Source organism: Taudactylus pleione, unplaced genomic scaffold (genome assembly GCF_031769625.1).
Source record: "Taudactylus pleione unplaced genomic scaffold, aTauple2 ptg000019l, whole genome shotgun sequence".
Classification (NCBI taxonomy): Eukaryota; Metazoa; Chordata; class Amphibia; order Anura; family Myobatrachidae; genus Taudactylus; species Taudactylus pleione.
The window spans coordinates 26,606,492-26,631,370 of record NW_028284421.1 but is presented as its reverse complement, the minus strand read 5'-3'; the positions used below and the strand labels follow the sequence as shown (position 1 = coordinate 26,631,370).

At 41.9% G+C, this 24,879-nt stretch overlaps 1 protein-coding gene across 5 annotated transcripts in view; it reads right to left on the bottom strand.

Moving 5' to 3' along the window:
- The window catches only part of LINGO1 (leucine rich repeat and Ig domain containing 1), a 319,884-nt gene that overhangs the window by 47,182 nt on the left and 247,823 nt on the right, over positions 1-24,879 (bottom strand). For all 5 annotated transcript variants that reach the window (XM_088443838.1, XM_088443876.1, XM_088443869.1 and 2 more), the window contains one exon: positions 22,945-23,029. In XM_088443838.1, coding sequence (XP_088299964.1) covers positions 22,945-23,029 — 85 coding nt within the window. The remainder of the gene's footprint in view (positions 1-22,944; positions 23,030-24,879) is intronic.

The following is a 24,879-nucleotide window of genomic DNA, read 5'->3' as shown; positions in this document are numbered from 1 at the left end:
TGTCTAAAGCACAAATTATTAAAAATATTGTATAAAATTACCTTCAGGCTCTGTGTATAAGGTGTATATGAAACATAAATTAATTTCATGTATGTACACAAACTTTTCTTGAGCCACAAAAATATTTAAAATATTGTATAAAATTACCTGCAGGCTGAGTGTATAAGGTGTATATAACACATAAATGCATTCTGTATGTATATTTGGGTCCCATTCCCAAGTAATTTTATTATAATATGCAATTATTCCAAAATACGGAATATTCTGTTATCCAAAATACCCCTGGTCCCAAGCATTTTGGATATGGGAGACTCAACCTGTACCAAAATTATACAAACATATCCATCCATCCAATCATCCTTGTGAGCACATTTCTGCAGTGTTCTCCTCCAAGGACTTTAAGAACAAAACAGCATCCAGGCTGTGATTTATCTATTTTATTGCCACATTACTCAGGTGTTTTGTTCCCTAAACTTGTAGAAGTTCTAAATTTGTTCTAAATAAGTTCTTCTATGAAATGAGGTAACTTAAGAGAGCATATTATCCCTCACACCACTAAACATTCCGGTGACAGTGAAACTGAAAGGTAATATGAATCCACTTAAAATCTTTTGGCCCTCAAGTCTTTCCCCACACTGCACCAAGACCCGAAGAGGTCTATTTACTAAGCAGTGTTAGGAGAAGTGAAGAGTGATAAGGTACCAGCCAATCAACTCCCAACTCTCATTTATCAAACACAGCCTGTGAGATGGCAGTTAGGAGCTGATTGGCTGGCACCTTATCACTTTCACTCTTCACTTCTCCTAACACTGCTTAGTAAATAGACCCCCGAAGTCTCTAGAAATCACATTCCCCAAAAGCAGGCTCAAAACACATGTATTATTATTATTATATACGCACCAAATGAATGAGCTTCTAGAATTCTTCTACAATTATAGACTCTTGGATGGAGAATCAACTTTATGCTTGAAATTATGGGCAAATCTTAACAGTTCCTTATGGGCATTAAGGTATTTTCAATTATTTAATACCCCCTATAATCCCATAATACCTCAATAGTTAAAGCTTAATGGATCAATGGATTAGTTTGGAGGACAAAGGGCCCTGATTCTGAGTTGCTTACAAGACCAAATGAAACCAGATTTTTTTTTTTGCATCCTGCGCAACGAGCGTAACAAAAATATGCATCTTTGCGTATCGCCAAGCGATTCTGAGACGAATGCATCTCGGGCAATTCTCTCCATCTGTCAAATTGGCGTTACTGGGTGTCAACTTGGCAGATATGTCCTCATAAACTATTGCTGCATTCGCACCAAACAGCCCTTCTCTGCATGCCAAGTCCTGTGCTATTCAGCTTGCGTTTATTTCCCCCAAAAAATGCGTCTTAGTCGTAATGCAATATGACAAAACTGCTTTACAAGACTTCATTGGTTAATATGATATGCGACACTTCAATATCTGTGTGCGACTGAGTCTGAATCTATATACGCAGTGCTATGATGCAGCGGCCGTGGCTTTTCTCCACATCAAGGTTCCTGATTCAGAGATGGATGCAGTTTCAATGTTCCTGCAGTTGAGCTAATTTTTGCTACTTCGCATGTGTGAAAAGTCCAATGAAACTATTACTGCTCATATGCAAACTCAAGTGTCCGATGGCATTCACTATTGAACATGGGCTCACTCACATTTGCGAAGGGGTTTGCACTCCATGGGCATTTCGGGGAGGTGACCTACACAGAACACAAAAAGGGACCGTTTCAGGGGCGTTATGGGAGTGTCATAGGCATGTCTGGGAACGCTGCTACATTCATATTCACAAATCCACAGCCTCAGAGGCCATGTTTTATATAGTAGAGGAGTCTAGCTAGAGTAGACCCTAGGCTACCACAAATGGCGATGGTGCTTCTGATGTTGCACTCCAATGCACAGCCTGAAAGTGGGGGCCTCAGCGCTCATATACTCCATTGCATCGTGGAGCACAAAGGGAAGACTGATATTAGCATTTGCATATTTCTGCCATTACCAATCTTGTAGCATCCGATTGAGACTGAGACACATTTTTGGGCAAAAAACATGAGACAAAGACGCTACACAGCTCAGTGCAGCTCACTCGCACTAGACATCTTACGCCGGATGGCGTATGAAGGTTAGGTGTATGAGGACACACCTGTATGTAAGAGAACCATCTTTTGGCTGTGTTGTCAGGGTTACCATATTCTTAGTCATGTGCATGCCGATCATATTTCTTGCACCCAGCATAGTGTAGGTGTAAGTGTTGATGATAATGATGACGGCTGCTCTCGTGTCAGGAAAATGTGGGGCGCAATGACGTGCGCGCATTAGGACGTGTATACAGCTGTATTAGCATCCCGATTGCAATCCATTTGTATTCAGATTGATGTCGAATTCTGACTTGCTTATGATTCAGAATCAGTCCCAAAATATTTAAATGAGCTACAGTATAAATGGAGGAGATGATGTATATTAGTAGATGTTTAGTAGCCCAGAGTCTCCTCCTATGGCCGCAGAGGTGGCATTATCCTCTCCTCTCACCTCAGTACTACAGCTGCTCTGCTAATAGCGTACAGCTCAGAACCAGGCCAACACTTCTATACATTTGAAAGAATGAACCTGACAACTTAGAACCTGACAACTAGGGCAGACATCGGGGTTGGGGCACAGGCACACATGGGGAAGAGGGTTGAGAGAGAAGTAAAAAAAATATATATATATATTAAAAAAACAACAACACTGTGTTGGGGACAGCTGTATATTCTAACGCAGCGGAGCGCGTCCCCAGGGACCCACCCGTTTTGAGAAAGTGAGTCCCCGTTCCTCAATACCGGGTAAAATAGCGCGTATTTGCAATCACTGCCATCTATTGAAATTAATAGAAATGTCACAAAAATGTAGTGGCCAGTAATAACTGTTTTAGGTGCACTAGTTACCTGGCTTCTGTGATTTGTCCAGTGCACCAACCATAAGCAAATGGCCGACTCTTCTTCCTTCCTATTCAGGTTGGACCTCCACAAACAAACAAGGCAAGAATGCAATGCAACAATGTTTTGGAAGGAAGCACCTCCCCTCTGTATGACACTTATTGTTTCTACCATATATGACCCTCCAATTGCCAATAGTATACATTTGGAAAGTGATGAAGACATCTGGTAAATACTAGGACAAGCAGCCTTGTTGCTCAGTCACAATATATATTTCAGATGCTAACTGGTGGTAAATGTTCCCTGGGCATAAATGAAAAATAAAATAAAAATCTAACCAAATTCCTGTGGTTGCCAAGATTAAACAAGTTACTAATATGAGGATTTGGATTTCTTGTGTTAGTGTGGTTACCAAATACACACGGAACGATCTCCCTTGAAATTCCCGGTGTGTTGGTTGAATGATATAATTTATCCACACACCAACAATATCACCCACGACCAATCCCTCCTGCAGGCACTGATAGATATCGCCCAGGTTGGGTGATATATCGTTATCGTCCATGCGGGAACACGCATCGTTGGTCGATCGTTGGCAGCATAAAAATTAACGATTTAACGATATTGTTATTGTTCATATGGTTCATTTAAATCGTACCATGTGTACGCAGCATAAGTCCTAAAACCAAGTTATATAGTGCACTCAGGCCTGCTGGCTCACCATATGCAAACTGACTTTCTATGTATTACAATCTACATGGTCCAGAAGTAAGAATCAACAAAGCTGTACTTTCATCAGCCATAAATCATGCTGTAAATACACGCAATCCGGAGACGGTCATAGGAAGAGCAGCTCTATAGAGGTAAAGATACAGACATTCCCCATTAGCACAGGACACCTATGCTCCCTTATCTGATAATGGGTTTTCTGCGATGGGTGGAGTTCCTACATAATTAATTTCAGCCAGGAAATGGCTCTGTAATCATTTCATACTATTGTTGTACAGGCACTTCTCCTTGTCCAGCTCTAATAAACACTCATACAATGTAAATAATATGTGAAAAAGATATAGGGCATTTGGTTGAATTTGTCATTGCTTATTTCATGTATTGATGATATCGATAACCCTAAAACAACTATCGGCATTCTTGTGCTCATATTTTATCCATTCCATTGTGGGTGACAGCAAGTACAGTATCACGTGATACTCTGCTTCAGTCACACAATAAGTGCACACAACAAAGTACATTTGTGGGGGACTGTGATCCTTATGTGTAGTTGATGGACTCTAGCAGTCATACCAAAGCACCCTGTTTGTTTCTGTGATATTGTCAAACACATAAGGGGATATGATTTGATTGGATGTGGTACAAAATGTTAACATCAGAATGTCAACATGGTGTGAACTATAACCTCCAGAATGAAGGTTATATAGACACGAAAAGTGTTGACATTGAAAAAATGACGACATTTTTTGTGCATTCCAGTCCTAACTCAACTCTAAACGCAGCCTAATCCTAACCCTAACATCAGCTGTTGACATTGTGCCTGTCGACATTCACAAAGTTGACATTATGTTAATGTAGACATTTTAAATGTTGACATAACGTCCATGTTGACATTCAGACCATGTCAACATTCTGGAATCAACATTTTGACTACATACATGGCCTGATTCAGAGCCGCATGCTCTTTAAGAGCGCTAGCTCTGAATCAGGGCGTTTTTTGTTTTTTTTTGTTCCGGCCTCCTGGCCGCCTGCTAAGCTGTGGGTGACCACCCACAGCTTTTGCGAGCGGCCAGGTGATTGTCGCGATGGTCGCGACCATCGGGCTTGCGACGAGACCCTTGTGGTAGAGTCTCGTCCATTGCAAGCCCGAGTGGACTTCCTGCTCTAATAGAGCTGGAAGTCCACCCACTGACATCACTAGTGATGTCAGTAGGGCCGCCCACAAGCAGAAGGCGTTCCCTCGGGAACGCCTCAGTTTATCCAGCCACCCCCCCTGCCCGCCTCCAAAACGGGGTGAGCTGTCAATCACAATCGAGAGCCGCCCCTTTTTGGTGCGAGACCAGTAGCGACGGAGCGCCCGTCGCTGGCCGGGTCTCGCGCATGCGGGAGATGGCGCATGCTCAGGGGGCAAACATTGACCCACTTGTGAGCAGGTCTGAATCTGCCCCACAATCCCATGTTTCAATTTTACCCACATTGCTCTTATGGTGCGTACACACGGTACGATTAAAATGCACGATGTGAACGATAATGATATCGATCATATCGTTATCATTCATCTCGTGCATTTTTTGGTGCCTTCAACCCACCAACGACCCGCGATGCGTGGGCACGTATGGACAATAACACTATCATCCATTGCCCGTACATGCAGGCCAACCTGGTCGATATGTCGATCAGGTTACTATAGGGACCTGCGATCATTGATCGTGGGTCGTTGGCGGTGTGCTGGATGATCGATATCGATTATCCAGCACACCTGGGAGATCGTTCAACGATATCGTTATTGTTGATGATCATCCCGTGTCTATTTATAACAATTCAAATTATTAATGTGAATGTAATAAATATTTTCTGCGTAAATTCGCATCATGAAAATTAATATTTTCCCACAAATTTACAATGTGATATCTTGCTGGGATACGGACTCTGATAAAAGTTTGTTACGCCACTGCTCTGCTTCCTCATTCGTGTCTTCCACGCACACTGCCCATGCACGGCCGTCTGTTGGCGTTTGTGTCAGTGAGGGGACGCAGAGAATGCCTCTCTGAAACAATCCCTGGTACAATAACCCATAGGCTACTATAAACTAACACCATCTTCAGGTAGGGTTAGCTACAAGGTCCAAACTATAGGTGCTGCTTTGCGGTCGGAAATAGAGGGGGCACAGCAGATATTGGAGTATCCTAAATAGTGTTTACAGGGGAGATGCAATAAATATTGATTGATAAATAGGCCCCTTAGGATCTCCGAAATGGTGTGAGGTGGCGCTTATCAGACACAGGATCTCCTGCAGAAATGGGCAGTACTTTGCTCCAAAGAAGCAGGCATGAAAAAATAAATGTGTATATTTGGGCGTGTGCAGTCACAAATAATAGCAATGTCGTACGCAACTGCATACATACCGTGGTTAGCGCGTGCCAAGGGTTTTCTGGACTTTTCGCACATGTTTAATAGCAAAACATGGCTCAACTGCACAAACATCAGCGTCCACCTCTGAGTCAGGTCTTCCATGTGACTGAAATGCATGAGACTCTGCATCGCCCAGACTTGCATGCGCTTAGTTCTGGGACACTGTGCAGAACTTGCACTACCCATAGTAATTTACATTCAATGTGCCACTATTCATGCCTACTACCTCATCTGTATAGTATGACGAACCTGCAAACTGAGAAATTATTTTTGTGGCAAATACATGATATGGTAAATTCATGTACACACAATGGGTTCTCATTATTTAAAGTATATCACAGTGTTCCTTTGTTGCTATATATCATAGTTCTCCTTTGTTGCTATATATCACTGTGTTCATTTGTTGCTATATATCACTGTGCTCCTTTGTTGCTATATATCACTGTGTTCATTTGTTGCTATATATCAGTGCTCATTTGTTGCTATATATCAGTGTTCCTTTGTTGCTATATGTGACTGTGTCCCTTTGTTGGTAAATATCACTGTTTCTTTGTTGCTATATGTATCATCGAGTTCCTTTATTGCTATATACTGTATAACTGTGTTCCTTTGTTGTTCTATATCACTGTGTTCCTTTGTTGCTATATACATACACGTGGATGCCTGGCACATGATCCTGTGCCACAGCGCCAGGTTTATTTTTTGCACCTTTCATTGCCGAAAATGCATCTTATTTGCAATGCGGTGCACTAAGACACACCAGGAGACTGTGCTAATAGATTTGATATGCGACACTTGTATATATCTGTGTGATACAGAGTCTGTATACCAAGCACAACAGAACTTGGCGTGCTAAAAAACAGCGGTCGCTGCTTCGTGGCACTTTGTATACAGATTCAGAGACTCAATCGCATAGAGATATAAAAGTGTCGCATATCAAATTAATCAGCACAGTGTCCTAGTGTGTCCTGGTCGCATCACACTGCGACTAAAATGCATTGTCAGCAATAAATGATGCAAAAAAGACGTCCATGCTAGCAGAGAAACACAGGACCTTGTGCGCCGAGAGGGGCTGTTTGGTACGACTGCTGCAATGATGTACGAGGACACACGTGTATCACTGTGTTTCTTTGTTGATATATATTACTGTGTTCCTTTGTTGCTATTTATCACTATGTTCCTTTGTTGCTATATATCACTATGTTCCTTTGTTGCTATATATCACTGTAGGCGATGTTGTAGGTTTTGTTGTATTTTGTATAAATTCTAAAAATACATTGTCACTTCTCACAGAGACATATTTCTATATACCACATACATAGATATATCTATGAACCACACAGACATATCTATATACCACTCACACACAAAGATATTGATTTCCTCTGCAATATTTTGCTTCACTGAGCAGCTTCAGTAAAACAATTTACCAAGATTAACCCTTCACCTACTGCTGCCTAGACATTAACCCTTAGATTCCAGCCAAATCATGACATTTAAAGCTTTCTGGAAAATGTACTGGCGTTAACCCTTATGCAATCTGTTCAGCTCCTGCAGCAATTAACCATTTTGTGTGCTAACATTTCTGAGTGACCTTTGCTAGTGCTGTTCAACTAGAAAATAGGTAGACAGGTACACATGTAACTACATTATACCTTTTATTTTTACAGTGTCAGTACAGGTTGAGTCTCCCATATCCAAATATTCCGCAATATGGAATAATTTTTAGCATGACTGAGATAATGAAACCTTTGATTTTTGATGGTTCAATGTACACAAACTTTGTCTAAGGCACAAATTATTGAAAATATTGTATAAACTTACCTTCAGGCTGTGCTTATAAGGTGTATATGACACTTAAATGAATTTAATTTTTGTATACAAACTTTGCTTGAGCCACAAAATTATTGAAAATATTGTATACAATTACCTGCACTCTGGGCCTGATTCAGAGCCAGACGCTCTGACCAGAGCGCTCGCTCTGAATCAGGGCCCTCCTACCTCAACTTGGAGCGGCCTTATGGACGCTTGCATAGCTGTGGGTTACCACCCACAGCTTATGCGAGCGTCCATGATGATGGTCGCGATGGTCTTGCGACGGAGACCCTGCGGTAGGGTCTCGCAGCCGCAAGCCCTGGAATGATTTTGGCTCTATCAGAGCCAAAATCACTCCCACTGACATCACTAGTGATGTCAGTGGGGCCGGACCCAGACGGTAGGCGTTCCCTCAACATCGACAGCACGCCCCCTTTGGTGCGAGACCCGGAGCGACGGCTACCCCGTCGCTAGCCGGGTCTCGTGCATGCGCACGATGGAGCTCCCTCCGTCGTGCGCATGCGCATTTGGGTACCATCGACCCGCTTGCGAGCGCATCTGAATGAGACCCTCTGTGTGTATAAGGTATATATAACACATAAATGCTTTCTGTGTGTAGATTTGGGTCCCATTCCCAAGATATCTCATTATAGTATGCAATTATTCCAAAATACGGAATATTCCGTTATCCAAAATACCCCTGGTCCCAAGCATTTTGGATATGGGACACTCAACCTGTATTTAATACAATGCTATATTAAAAAGAATGGTGTTTAAATATAACGTGGTCATTTACAGTACACTGGCTCTGGTTTTGCACTTATTGAAGTTCATTTAGAGTTGAACATAAGTCCATTTTTATTACTGTGCATGTGCAGTAAATTGACATAGTGGCCGCTGTGTATGCTGAGTTAAGCCTATCTTAGGCCTATGGCTCATTACATTAAAGAGATGGACATGGGGAGGGAAGTGTCATACTAGCATAGCCCGAGTACACTAAAGGGCTTTTAATGAACTTCATGTACCATGGGGGGGTGGATGCCTTTTTTCACATGTATCTGTTGCTCTGCCCAGTCTAATGCTGCATACACGCGGTACGCCTTGAACCACCATAGATATCGCGGATAATTTCCCTCCAACTTACTGTAGTGCAGGGCAAACGATTTTGGTTGTACACACTGATCGATATCTATTATGAATATTTCAGTGAAGCCATCTTTATACAGGCAAATCTTTACAAAATCGGCCAAGTTGGCCTGCATGCGTGGACGACCATAGATATCGTTATCGTTCATGCAGGAACGCGCATCGTTGGTCGTTGTCAGGTTGGTGACTGCAAAAAGTGTACAATATGAACAATAATGATATGAACGATATCGTTATCATTCAAATCGCTCATAAAAGTCGTACCGTGTGTACGCACCATAAGATCCATGCTGACAATGCTGATCATCAGCACAGACTTTGCATCAGATTAAAATAAATTCATATTTCTCTTTTAAAAGTGCCCCTTCCACCCAGTTAAAAAAATAAAGCAACTTGAGGTCTGCCAGGATAGGCTGATGTCAATTGGTGGTGGTGGGGAGTGCGAACACAAATAACGTGGGATGCCCCTGCATTTGCCAAAACAAGCACCAGGTTACACCTGCCATCCTGTCAGAAATATCAGCCAATATCAGGCTGGTAGACTGTATTCCCGAGGGAAATTGGAACCACCCTGGGAAAAAACCAGCCCCACGCTGAAAATACTAGAGCTCTTTCTACTTCCCTGGTGCTGTAGATATGGGGTAATATGAAAAACACTGAAAAAGCCTCCTCAAACGGAAGCGAAACGCATCAGCGGTATCTGCCACTTACCTTGCCCGCCCCCATTTAATTATAACCGGTGGTTTAACTATATGAAGTGGGAGCTGTGTTGCTGTATGCGGAGACGGAGTTCCTAATACTCGGACTGAGACATCGGCTAAACAAAGGCGGTCACGAGCTGACTGAATTATTACCTCCGGAACTGCGCAAACTGGGAAAATCGGGCTGTTTGTCCTCAAGCCAGAACTCCTTATTTCATCTTTATAAAGCACCGCTATTACACCGCGTCCACCGATGCTACAGACATGGAGGTCTGATTAATGAGGATTAAAATACTCTATATTCTCTGATATATGTCCGGTGAGAACTATGATTTTTTTTTGATACATGGACCCGTATTCAATTAGAGGCGAAAAATCGGAACGTTTTCGCCTGTCGACTTTCCGCCTCATTTGCTTGTTTCAGAGGCAAATTAATTCCGTGCTCATCCCCGCTTTTCGCCTAATTCAATTGCAAAACAGGCAAAAACAGAAATAGGCGAATGCGGAACAGGCGAAAAGTACTTAAAGAATTGGGGAAATCAGTCTGTACCCCAGAAAAAGATGCACTAACATAGGGAATCAATATAGATATGTACTAATGGCCCTAATAAAGTTATTTTGGGTACTTAAGTTGTGTAAATTGCTTGCTATTCACATCTTTGTAAAAGTGGTGAAGAATGGCATAAAGCAGTATTTTTTGGTGAAAATAAGTAGTCCTGTCAAATTTGGGGTACCTGGAAATGGGTGGTAGCATATTTTTATGTCTCTAAAGTGAACTTTTTAAAAACATGAAAAATCCACTTGCTGCATGCACCTACAATCCCCAAAACACCTGACCCATCCCCCAAGAAGCCTATTTCACTAGTTTTTATGCTTGTCACCCCACTTTTGACATTTTTACCCCAAAAATGACATGTCTTTTTTGGGGTGTTCTTAGGGGTTTTTTTTTTCAGATTTGTCCTTTGGGGGGCTGTTTTAAGGGTTCTGAGTCGTTTCCCCATGTTTGCACTCAAAAATAAAGATTTTGCACTTCTTTTCACAAGCTATTGATTGGAGAATCTTTTTTGCTGAATTCAATGCATCGACTTCCCACTTAGACGAAATAGTCATGGAAGTGAATTAGGCAAAAAGTCTTTAGGTGATATTTTCGACAAAAAACAGGCTTTTCGCCTCTAATTGAATACGGCTCATTATCTTAATTGAAATTAATGTTTTGCAAGGACATTTTTTACACTGACTAGTCAGTAATTTATACATCTATACAAAGCTTTCCTAATTGGTCTACAGTATATTGAGACATATTTCTTGTGCATGATTATTTACTATTATTTTTTGCTATTTTGTTTTATATAAAAAATGTATGATTATTTATTAGAATGGCGTTTTGGTTTTTATTTATGACATGTCAAGCGTTATAAAATATCTATGAACACTAGTGCAAAACACCATATAAGTGTTTTATAGTTCTGTAACGATTGCCTTTGGACAGTCTGTTTTAAGTAGGTTCACACAAACCTACAGGTGTATGCTATTTTCTCAATAAATGATTCAATTATTTTAATTAGCGCCCAGCTAGAATAGAGTTGCGTAATATGTAAAATGTAAGAAAAAAATAGCTTTTTTCCATGGAGCACTACTAATTACAGCATGCCATGGCTGTCTTAAAATTTTGGGTATGCTGGTTCTTGTAGTTCTACAAATACTACAAAGTAATTAAGAAGATTATTTCATAAGGATTGTGGAGGTACATGTACAGCCGCATTCCTCCTATCATTATCACCAACTCAGGATGGGGATACCAGGATATAATCAATGAAAACATTTTTTATTTATTTTTATAAAGGAAAAATGTTTAATTTGATACTTTCATTATTTTTGAACATTTTTAAAATGGAACCGGAAGCCCAAGTCTAGTCTTCCATTCCCACGTGTGAAGCAGCAGAGCTGGATCAGGCAAGGGGAGATGCCCCAAAGGTTCGCTGGAGAAGAATTCTCTTATCACGGCCAGTCTGTATCGCCAGGCAGATGAATGAAGAGCCATATAGCATTGTGTCTGGATGTATGTTCTCACATGTTGTCATTTGAATATCCAAACAATAGCCATGTAATATGGTTCTATAACCAAACAAGAACATAATTAACTCATTACAGAATACTACTGTATGGGGCCAGGTCAAAAGATGTGCCAGATCTGCGGTTGTATGTATTCCAGCACATTTACAGTCATGGTCATACTTACAGTATAATACCACTGCACGCCCAGCAATACAGATCCATGACCTGGACAAATGTCTGCATCACGTTAGGTGCGCACTGTGGATGCCTGTTATAGTATCGGTAGGTGTAACAGTAGAAATACAACTAAAAATAAACATGCAGCAAAGGCCAACTACCTGCAGCCAAATAAATCCTGTGATACAAGACTAAAGGTCCAGTAAGGAACAAGTTAATTATCCCATGAACCAAGGAAGCACTGGGGTATAGGTGGTGATTGATGCTACTATTGATCAGGGGATTAATAGAGGATGAATCAGTCTGAGAGGATCTAATGTCTACTAGTAGTGACACTGGAGATACAGGAAAGGAGAGTTAAATGAGAGGAGAGACTGCAAGAGAGGAAGGGTCTTTGGGGGGAAACGAGACAGATACAGGAATAGAGACAACAGAAAGCAGAATGCACAAATATCAGAATAGAAGGGATATAAATAGTATTACTTGTCATGCTGCAGTAGAGTACACAGAGTGATGGCTATAACCAGGATTGTATTTAGGGTTAATACTGTCCTAAGCCAATGTGAATAATGACATCATATTGTGGATTTGTCATTCCCTAGCCTGCCATGTTGATCAAGTCCATGCCTGATATGACCAAGGCAACTGAAATGTCTGCTAAAACAATTTACTATTTTAAGCATCTGCATAATTAACTATTTAAAAAAATGTAGCAAATCAATGTAATATTTTCCCTGTAATAAGGTGCACCTGCTTGTGGAGTGTATGACACTGTGCCTGCTCCGGAACAAAGACTGCACAAGTACAGTAGATGCAGGGGGTGATGTTTGTAATGTAGGCAAAGTTCAGTAAGGATGCGTTAAAGTAACTGTGGGTTATATCAGATTTGACGTAAGAGTAAATACGCCTGTTTCTGGGAGTATCATTTGCACCATGTATAGGCGCTGGCTTATGAATGTGGGCGGAAGGCCATAAGGATGCGGACCAGTTTGATTCCAACTCTGCGCCAGAAGATAGTATACAGACGAGGCAAATATTTCAAAGTTGACCATTATACAACATGAGGAAAATATACTGAAAATTACAGCCAGCAAACATTGAGGGGTATATTTACTAAAGTGCAGGTTTTTAGAATTGGAGATGTTGCCAATCAGATTCTACTTAACATTTATCTTGCACCTTCTACTGGTTGCTATGGGCAACATCTCCACTTCTAAAAACCCGCAATTTAGTAAATATACCCCATAAGAGTCATTTTATTTGTGCAGTCATTCATACTTAAGCGGAAGAACAGAGTGGAGCATTTGGAGTGATAATATACTTCTCAGTCTAACAAATATACCTGGGTACCCCTAAAGAGCTTTCCCCCTTATTTTGCATTGTCCACATCCCCAGAAATAAAGAGCATATTCTATGGGTTTAGAGGTTGGTGCAGCATTATATTGAAAATATATATATTAAATTGTTGTAAAGATCTATATTTGTCGCTATATCTATGTTGCCAGAGATAAGAATGCATAAAAAGAAAATATATTGTTTTACAGTGTACAATACATTAATCAACACAATGAACAGCATGATAGCACTATGGTAATTCCTGCTACCTCTTAGAACTTGGTTTTAGATTTAATGTCAACTTAGGCTGCTGTGCAGAATTAGCTTGTTCTCTCTGGGCCCGATTCTGTAAGGATTGTAATTGCAAAGCTGCACGCAGGCTATAGGTATATGATGTATGCACGCAGGCTATAGGTATATGATGTATGCACGCAGGCTATAGGTATATGATGTATGCACGCAGGCAGCTTTGCAACTGCGACCCTTGCACAAATGATAATGCAGCAAGAGGCATCACTCCTCCTGTGCATTACTTTTACGAGCTGCGTTGTCCAACGCAGCATCGGATAATCTGTGTAACATCAGCCGGCTGCGGTAACCCATGGGGTCTCGCAGCCGGCCACAATCACTGCCAGTCTGCGAGTGAGTTAGCGGGACCCATTCTGCACACTCACAGAGTGGGTCCTGCACCTGCGCAGATTCCCAAACATCGGGAATCTGTGTTCAGCAGCGCATTAGCGAGTACTGTTGTATCAGGCCCTCTGTGTTTGCATTCCTTTACCAGTTATAACATACAGTTCATAATACAGCTGTATGGCCAACATATAATACAAAACATTGTGCAGGTATATAATACAACTTCATGACCAGGACAGAATATATGAGCAGATATATAATACACCTCTCGTAATGTTATCTAATGCAGCCTCTTGATCAGAAATATAATACACCAACATATCAGGCATATGATACAGCCTCATGACCATGTATATACAGATGTGTTCTCATAGACTATTGTCGCAGTTGCGCCAAACAGCCATTCATGACGCGTCTGGTCCTGTGTGACTTTCCTTGCACCGAACTCCTTTTTTGGTCAAAATGTGCCTCTTAGAGCCGTACTCAATTAGAGCGGACCCGCAATGCTTTTCTGCCTCCCAGACTTTTTGCCAAAATCTCATGTTTTGTAGGCGGAAAAGTATCGCGCGCGTGCCCGCTTTACCCCGTATTCAATTTGAAACTACGTGAAAACGGGACCCGGCGAAACTTGAACAGGCGGAAAGTACTGTCAGATTTGGGGAAATGAGCCTGACACCCCCCAAAAGATGCTCTGACATGGGGGTTAGCTATGGTACCCCTCGATTTGGCTTGCTGAAGGTATTTGGTGTTTTTAAACGGGCTCAATAGCTGCTAAATAGCGTTTTTGTACATGTGGTGCACAGAAGTATTCAGGAGGTTTTTTTTTGCATAAAAGAACTTATCCCAGCAAATTTGGGGTACTTGAAAATGGGGGTCAGCATATTTAAAAGTTGCTAAAGTTAAGTTGAAAAAATCGTGAAAAATACACCTGTCGCAAGCACCTGCAATAAAAAAAAAACACTTGGGGCATACTTGGGGACCCCCCCAGAGTCAAGTTCACTAGTTTTTAACTTTGTCCCCCAACATTTTTTTTTACGCTCCCAAATTGAAAGTAATTTTTTGGGGTGTTCTTAAGTGGTTTTTTTTTTTTTTTGACACAGTCTAGCTTTGGGGGACTGTCTGAAGGCAGCACGGGGGTTCCCGCAACGTTGCACCCCAAAACCCCAATTCCTGCTCTATTAGAGCAGGAAGTTCACTCGGGCTTGCGGGAACTGAGACCCTACCACAAGGGTCTCGTTGCAAGCCCGATAGTCGCGATAATTGCGACCATCGCCAGGCCGCTCGCAAAATCTGTGGGTGGTCACCCACAGCTATGCGAGCGGCCTGGAATCTGGCCCTAAATTCCGTTGTACAGATTAAGACTCAGGGCCTGATTCAGCAAGGACAGCACATGAGAGAACGCATGCACTTGGCCGATTTTTCCAAACTGCGCATGCATCGCACTCCGCGTGTGCAAACTAACCAGTGTGATCTGGTAAGCATACGCAGCATGTACGCAGACCCCTTCCGACATTGACAGGAAGTGCCATTTGTGGGTGGTGATGGGGGGTGGTCAGGCAAACGCAAACGTGCCTGTTCATTGGGACGCAGTTTTAGGGGCGTGCATAATTAAGCCAGTGTGGCTACGGACGCAGTAATGAGATTGCGTGCACACAGGAAGTTGCCAAGATCCTGCGCGAGGTCTGGTTATGCAAATGTGGTCGATGGTTTTCGATGTTACCGATGTTTATGCTATCTTGCGTCTATCAGGCTTTGAGTAAAGGGAGATGGGCAGTTTAATATGGGGCTGGGCGTCTGCATCTTGTGCTGCGGTCTCCGCACGTATGCATTGATTAGCATATTCTCGCAGCGGCTGGGTGCGTATGTCTGCTAGCGTGCGTTCCTTGCTGAATCAGGCCCTCAGTCACACACAGATATAAAAGTGTTGCATATGCAATCTAAGACTCTAAGGGGGTCATTCAGACCCGTTCGCGAGCAAAGGACGCTCGCAAACGGGTCGATGTTGCCCCACTGCGCATGCGCACGATGGAGGGAGCTCCGTCGTGCGCATGTGCGAGACCCGGATAGCGACGGGCTCTCCATCGCTCCGGGTCTCGCACCAAAGGGGGCGTGCTGTCGATGTTGATTGACAGCACGCCCCCTTTGGAGGGCGTGCCGGGGGCGTGACTGCCAGACGGAGGCGTTCCCATGGGAACGCCTACCATCTGAGTCCGGCCCACTGACATCAGTAATTATGTCAGTGGGAGTGACTTTGGCTCTGATAGAGCCAAAATCACTCCTGGGCTTTGACCATCGCGACCATCTTTTTGGCCGCTCGCATAAGCTGTGGGTGGTCACCCACAGCTATGCGAGCGGCCAGGAGGCCGCTCCAAATTTAGCTGGGACGGCCCTGATTCAGAGCGAGCGCTCTGGTCAGAGCGTTCAGCTCTGAATCAGGCCCTAAGTTTAAAGATACTGTACAGATGAGATACCCCTAGCCTCAATACGCCATGTGGCACGAGACGCCCGGGACGAGTGTGCCACCAAGCCCCATGCAACTTGACTTGCGCTGAGCATCTTTTTCACCTGAAAATGCATCTTACTGACTAACGGATTAGAAAAACCACTTCACTAGACTGTACTGATTAATTTGATATGCGAACCATGTATATCTGTGCGCATCTGTATACAAAGCTTAGGCCTGTATTCAATTAATTTCGTGTACGCGATAAAGTTTCGCCTGCTGGACTTTTCGCCTACATTGCGAATTTTAGCCGCGGAAACTTATCATGCGCATACCCGCGATTCGCCCTATTTAATTCCAAAAGACGCAAAAACGGAGACACGTGAAGTCAGAACAGGCGAAAAGTGGTGTCTGAATCGGGGAAATCAACCTGAACCCCCCAAAAAGATGTACAAATATTGGGATTAATGTAGTAGTGCCCGATTAACCCTACTGAAACAGTTGGGGGAACTTAAGTTCGTACAATTGCCTCTAATTAGCGTCTTTGCACAAGTGGTGAAGAATAGCATTAAGCAGTATTTTTAGGAGAAAATAAGCAGTCCTGGCAAATTTGGGGTTCTTGAAAATGGGTGCAAGCATATTTAATAGTCTCTAAAATGAACTTATAATAAACGTAAAAGACGCACCTTCAGCATACACCTGCAATCAAAAAAACGACCACACCCATAGTTGCAGACCCCCAAAGTCTATTTCGCTACTTTTTATGTTTGTACCCCCATTTTGCACTTTTTCCTCTCCATTTTCAAAGTGCTTTTTTGGGGTGTTCCTTACTTTTTTTTAGGTTGTTTTTTTATGCAGTTATCCTTTGGGGGGCTGTCCCAAGGGTGCAGAGTGGTTTCCCCACCTTTGTACCCCAAAATAGCGATTTTGCACTTTTTTTCTCCACCTATTCAGAGGCGAATCTTTTTCGCCTATTACATTGCATTACGTTTTAGTGTACGCAAAAAGTGTTAGCAATTCAATATGGAGATAAGTTTCCGCCTGCCGAAAAGTCGCAATCGGCGATACTTTTTGCGGATCTCGGCTTTTCGCTTCGAATTGAATACGGGCCTTAGTGTGTGAAAAAGTTGCAGCCACTGCAGATATACAAGTGTCCGATATCAAATGAATCAGTGTAGTCTCGTGAAGTGGCTTGTCACATCAGACTGCGACTAAGACGCATTTTTCGGGCAAAAAAAGACACGAAAAAGAAGCTTGGCGCAAGCCAAGTGCCACAGGATCTGGTGCGCCAAAAAGGGCTGCTGCAGTAGTGTATTAGGACACATCTGTACGCTACTCGTCATGGGTATAAAGTATCTCAGTCACACCGGGCGTCTCGCACCATATGGTGTAAAGCTGCTAAGTGTATGATCTCACATTTGTATATCTCTTTGTATACAAGTCTCTTCTGCTGAAGATGTAACCATTGTCCCCAGATATATAACAGTGCCCTGCTTTTTATATTTCTCTAAATCATATTACCCAACAGATCATGTTTTATAGATTTCCTTATTCCTGCACAGGTGAATGAAGCTACCTGATTGGGTCATTAATTATATCTTCTGCTCCATCAAAGGTAAGTTCTCAGAACATGATCTGTTGGGAGAACTTATAGAGCAGATAAAACTAGCTCTACATTAGTTTATCCTAGTACCACAATTCTGCATTCCTTCTCCATTTCCTCACGTTGAGATCTCATCTAATAAGTACTATTCAACCGTCTGATGACCCCTACCAAATATATATGGAATACACTAAATATATACAGAGTTACACATATTAATATAAGTGCTTTGAACTCCTGAAGAGTCATTTATGAAACATAAACTAATTATGTGCACAGGTGTGAATGCCTCTAATCTGACACTGGGAATTGTGCAACTAGCTCATCGGAAAATGTGCAAGGTAGAGGGAGTGAGCATTACCTCCAACCTACTAACACTTTGCTACCAAACTTTTATTCACTGTAAAGTCTGATTTTTACTCGGATTCGGTTTGAAACACCGCCAGGAAATCCCGATCATCTAGAAGGTAAGTATAAACTAACCTAACTCTACCCCTTAACCCTAACCCTCCTTTAGGGTGCCTAACCCCAACCTCCCGCCCCCTGTGCCTAACCCTAATCCCGCCTCTAAGTGCCTAAACCTAACCCCACCTTTCCCCGCCATCTTAAACGAAGTCCCCCTAAACCTAACCTTCCCCCGGGGGTGCCTAACCCTAACTCTCCCTCCCCCTAGCCTAACCCTAACCTCCCGCGTACCCCTAAACCTAACCCTCCCCGCGGCTGTCCGCGCTCGGCATCCCTTTGATCGTGATGCTGGGTGTCCGTTAATCCTCGCCGGGATTCTGCATTGTGACCGCTGGCATCATAAACGTATACCGTTTTACTCCTATATACTGCTAGGTTTAGGCTTCATTTATCTATTAAATGAAGCATAACAGCAAGGAGACGTAAGGACTGTAGTTATTAAAATTGTGTGTTTTTATTAGACGTGCAAACAAAACATACATCCTATTAAAAGTACAGGATGAAAAAGGGGAGTGCCCATAAAAAAGCAGGGAACACGCCTTTGCCCCTTTTCCAACCAATTCATATTTTAAATTATCTTGTCCCGCAAAACAAAATCCCCTTTTGGCATATTAGTCACTAATCCACAAAGCCCCCTCCCAGCTCTCCCCATGACATAGTGCGTCACCATCACGTCTGGCAGTTTCATGCACTTCCCCTTACATCCAGGTACATCACTAAGCAGCAGCTACACGGTGAGACTGCATCTGTGCACTTATGTAATGTGTCTTTTAGTAGCTACAGTACATATTTTTGTTATGCTGTATGTTACTGTGTATGTGGTGGTTGCACGTAAATTGTATAAACATGGAATGTGAAATCTAGATTATTCCCACTATTCTTAAGTGTGAAATTTGCCAAAGAACATGTTAAAACATGATAAACACTGACAGTTAATGAATTACAATAAAAGAGAAATAAAACTTCCATACATTTACACAGAGTATGATACATGGCTATGGAGTATGATGAGCAGGACGGAAGACGCGGATAGATGTGAGGGATGTGGACAGACTGACCATCCCATCTGGCCTATAAAGAATGAAGGAAGAGGGGGGGTTTGTAGGAAAGAAGCTTAGTGATGTAAATTATATGACTGCATCCAGCCAGAGCTGTCACAGTGTGTAACACTCAGCCGGAGGGCAAAGAGACGGAGAGAGCTGGAGAGGGGTGCAGTAGCGATAAGGTAGTGCATGAGAAAGTAAGAACACAGGACTCATAGCGAATGTTAATATGTAAAAGAAACTTTAAAAAAATTGCTATACTGTAAGTGAACTGAGCAGAATGATGCACAATTATAAAGTGTCCTTAATTCTCAGGGCCATCACGGTTATTAATCACATCCTCGGATATTTATGTCCCTGAATATGTCACTTTTTTAAAATGATATTTGTGAGCTGGATAGTAGCACTTGTCCTATGCTCTTTACACAGTCCTCAGTGTTTGTGGGCACTTATGTGGTAAGCCACACATAATGGTCTCTTTGTCCCATGACTTATATCCTTATAACGTGGGAAGGGCTGTTATCTCATGTTTAAGGTGACTATCTCCTGCATTCAGTAAAACAATGCTACCTCATGTATTCGGTAAAACACCACCTGCAGCAGCTGTCCCTGTAGTTCGCTATGGGGATGGCCATATGGTGTAATAATCCATTAGCTAACACCACCTTTATCCAGTTTTCCTTATGGGGATTCTCCTCTCCCTCCTCTTCACAAGGGTTTTCGTTATGGGCATGTGCAGCCTCGTGTCTACACATGCGTAGTGGCTCGGCCAGGACCGACATTGCACTTCAGAAGTTATCACTATACTGGGAACTCTTTGTAGGGACTGCATGTTACCATATGCCCTGTCCTGGCAAGAGTCTCTTTATTAATTGTCTCAACATAACATCTCTATTTGCTGCAAATTGCGATGATACAAAATTACATTAATTTATTGTGGCAAAAATGCGTTATTTCATAAATATTCTAACATTATACAAAGTGAGGCCAATTCAGAGTTGGGAGGAAAGTAAAGAAAAGTAAATTAACACCTTGGAAAAACCATATTGCACTGCAGATTTAAGATGGGCCGAGAGAAATGCGTGGGGGTATCTTAACGGAATTCTATATGAATTCTTCATATAACTGGCCTTAATAAGCCATGTGGTGCGAGACGCCTGTGAGCTGTGCCAAGAGGTGTAGCGAGTGGGCTGTGCTGAGTGGTGTATTGTCTTTTTTTACCCCAAAATGTGTCTTGGGTGTAATCGGATGTGACAAACAGCTTCACAAGACTGTGCTGATTAATTTGACATATGACACTTGTATATCTGTGTGCAACTGCGTCTGAATCTGTATACAAAGCACAACAGAACTTGGCGCGGAAAAAAGCCGTGGCCGCTGTATCGTAGCATTCCCTATACAGGTTCATAGACTCAGTCGCACACAGGTATACAAGTGTTGCATATCAGATTTATCAGCGCAGTCTTGTGAAGCGGATTTTTCGCATCACATTATGACCATGATGCATTTTCAAGCCAATAAGATGCATGATACAAGCTGAGTACCTGGTGCTCCAAATGGCTGTTTGACACGACTACAGTAATAGTGTATGAGGGCACATCTGTGCATGCAAAATCAGCCAGTACTTACCATGCATGCAAAAAGAATACAAATATTTGCACCTCTTGAATTGCAACATGGTTTATCCAGGTGCGATGTTACTCCCTATACTTTTTATTTGCTCCCAATTCTGAATCAGCTCTGGTATGTCCTGGCCTCTGTGCAGGATAAGTTGTTCTGGCCAGTAAATAAAGCTCTACAGATACCTATAGAGACATTGCATGTAGCCCACACACAATTTCAGCCCTGACTTATCAGAATTGATCTGTAGGTTAGAAAACCGCATTGTCCAATGACCAATTTTATATGTGAAATAATCAAATAGCCCAGAAGTGAAATGGAGCGCACAGCATCTGCTACCAGACTGTACTGTGTGCTGACAGCTCAGGATGCCTGATCTATTGACATCATTATCAGCTAATTTGTGATAATATAGCTACCTATTATTTGCTGCACAATGAAAACTGAACTCATAGAGGCTGAGTGGAGTAATCTACAGAGGAAACCATTGCAAATCTACCATGGCGTGAAATATAAATGACCAATAAAAGAAAAAAATATTTGTTTGATTTCGTATATAGTGTTATTTTTATTTAAAGATTACAACTATGAGCCGTATTCAATTTGAGCGGAGCCGCGATACTTTTTTGCCTCCCGGACTTTTCGCCTACATCGCGTGTTTTGCAGGCGGAAAAGTATAGCGCGCATGCCCGCTAATCCCCGTATTCAATTTGAAAGTAGGCGAAAATGGGACCCGGCAAAACTGAAAGAAGCGGAAAGTCCTGTCAGATTTGTGGAAATCAGACTGACACCCCTCAAAAGATGCTCTGACATGGGGGTTAGCTATGGTAACCCCGATTTGGCTTGCTGAAGGTATTTGGTGTTTTTAAACGGATCAATAGCTGCTAAATAACGTTTTTGTACAAGTGGTGAAGAATAGTATTCAGGAGTTTTTCTTGCAGAAAATAACTTATCCCAGCAAATTTGGGGTACTTGAAAATGGGGGCCAGCATATTTTAAAGTTGGTAAAGTTAAGTTAAAAAAAACTTGAAAAATCCACCTGCCGCAAGCACCTGCAAGGAAAAAAACATTTGGGGCATACTTGGGGACTCCCCCAGAATCAAGTTCGCTAGTTTTTAACTTTGTCCCTCAACATTTTTTTTTTTCGCCCCCAAAATCAAAGTGATTTTTTTGGGGTGTTCTTAAGTGTTTTTTTTTTTTCAAATTTGACACAGTTTACCTTTGGGGGACTGTCTGAAGGCTGCACGGGTGTTCCCGCAACGTTGCACCCCAAAACCCCAATTCTGCACCTTTTTCCGCCTGCTATCCATAGGCAAAACTTTTTCGCCTATTACATTGCATTGACTTTCCGCCTAGGCGGAAAGTCTTTCAAATTGAATACGGCGATACTTTTCCGCCTGGCGAAATGATGTCATCGGAGAAAAGTTTCCGCCAAAAACAGGCAAAAATGGCATTTCGCCTCAAATTGAATACGGGCCTATACCTTCTTAAATGTTTAAACATAAATACTACACAAGTATCCTTTTATTCTATATCTTTCCAGATGGCAAATGAGATTTGTATGAGTATTGTCTGGACCCTATTCAGAGCAAGTACCTGTTGATCTGGGACACAATGGAGACCTATAGAAAACAGTCACTTCCACATTGTACAACTTTGTCAGCTCTGGATAGAGAGGTGCTAGAGAGGCACATGGCAACATCACATTCCATGTTATAACATTTCCCCTCTCTCATAATAGAATAACACCTCCATCCACCCTTTTAATTACTTGATAAACACATGCAATACATTTGGTAAATATAAGTAGACATTACATTATTACCTTGATGAGTCGTATAGAAGGACACTGATTGGCTGCTGCAAACAGATTTGGAGTGTTTTTATCTTCCAATGCCCAATCATGTACCCTGAAAAAAGGAAGTGACAATTAGCTCTTTCCATAAATATAATTACAGTTTTGCCTATATCACAGATTTTCTGAATATAAAATGAATGCCAAAATTTAAAATGTTAAAATCAGCATGGTCTATAAAGGATGGCCTATAAACGCTATTTGGAACAAAACTCTCCCCCCTGCATCTTTCTGTGTAAAAATTGAGCAGGGGATTTTCATCTTGGCTCCCACCATTAATGAGTAGCTTTCACTGCTGGGAAAAAAATGGCATGGACAGGTACAAGGAGTATAAGGTAGGAAAACCCATCCTCCTTACTAAATTAGTGAGCAGGATGCAGGGTGAGAAGATTTCCCTTGTGAACTCCCCTTTAAGACAGACTTGTTCAGTGCAGACTTACAATAATAAATAAATTGTTAAATGTTTACCTGTAATAACTTTGCACTAATATATCACACAAGCATACAGGTTTGTGGGTATTGTAGCTACTGGTGAAAAGTAGTGGCATTGTCATTGCCACCTGGTTGCATGCATTAAGATGTCAATAGGATTGCACACCGTGAGACATTGCGTGTAGCAGTTATCTTCAAATGCCTGTATCTCAACAGAATTATGGAGAAATTGTCCTTGACCTTTTACATGGAAGAGACACTGATGATTAAGCAGCTATGTACAAAATTGCTGCAGTCATAACACCGGAATTTAACACTATATTTTCAGCCATAACCACTAAAAATGTAATTAACGTTCAACCAAACTGCTAATTATATTCACCTTCACATTACCAGCCTAATCATATTATTTTGCTCAAATACAGCAAAAAAAATGCTATTAATAGAGATGTACTTTCTTATAATTAACCCTTTTCATTAACCTATTGTTTAGATAGAGTAGCAATCACTTTATAAAAACTAGCAATATAGATATTTTGATAAATTATAAGGCACGGCCATGCATGGAGTCATCGTAGAGACTTTGAAGTACAGATGAACATAAATTCAGCACCTCTATTATAATCTTATGTCATACTGCCATTTCACCTAGCACTGAACATGTTATTAAAGGTCTATGAAGGATGCAAAAAGCTATGAAAATAGCATCTTGCTAGAGAAGCAAAGAAATGGAGCACGGGACAGAAGAAGAGACAGAGAAAGACAGGAGAAGGAGTGGAAGGACGGAAGAGGACTCTCGAGGGGAGGAGGGCTTGTGGGTTTTGTTTTTGCACAGATAATAGGACTCAACGAAGCGCAGAGAGCATCCAGCCGTCCGCTTGGGCTGTCCTGTTAAATACAGAGCACAAGGGAGACAGTAGGAGGGAGAGCTGGTGAAAGGGAAAGCAAACAGAGATAGAGGAAAGTATATGTATAAGGAACGAGTACTGTAAGACTGATGCAGTCTTTGGCTATAGTATAACAAGGATGAAAATGTGGGGAAAGAATGAGCATAAAAGTACTGATAAGGAGAGAAAGAATGGGATATACAGTAGAAGATAGCGATTAGATAAAGGAAGGAAGGACAATAGAGAAAGGGAATGTGAGTCTGAGAAGGGTAGAGACAAGAGAGCTACAAAAACATGAAAGATGCTGCTGTCTGTGGTACTGAACTGTGACAGGCAACAGAGACACATTTCATAGAGTTTTACTGCACCAACATCCTATGTAGACTTTTAAAGCTGAGACCACATCATTTCTTGCAATACTAAGAAATTAATGATTAATAGTAGAACTGCACAATTGTGTTAGTGTGGGACTTGAATACACATACACAAGACGTGCACTGTATACTGTATAATGCTGTACAGAGTGTATATGTCTATAATCCAGGTCAAGAAGCCATGTATGAAGCAGGAACTGCCAGGGATTCAA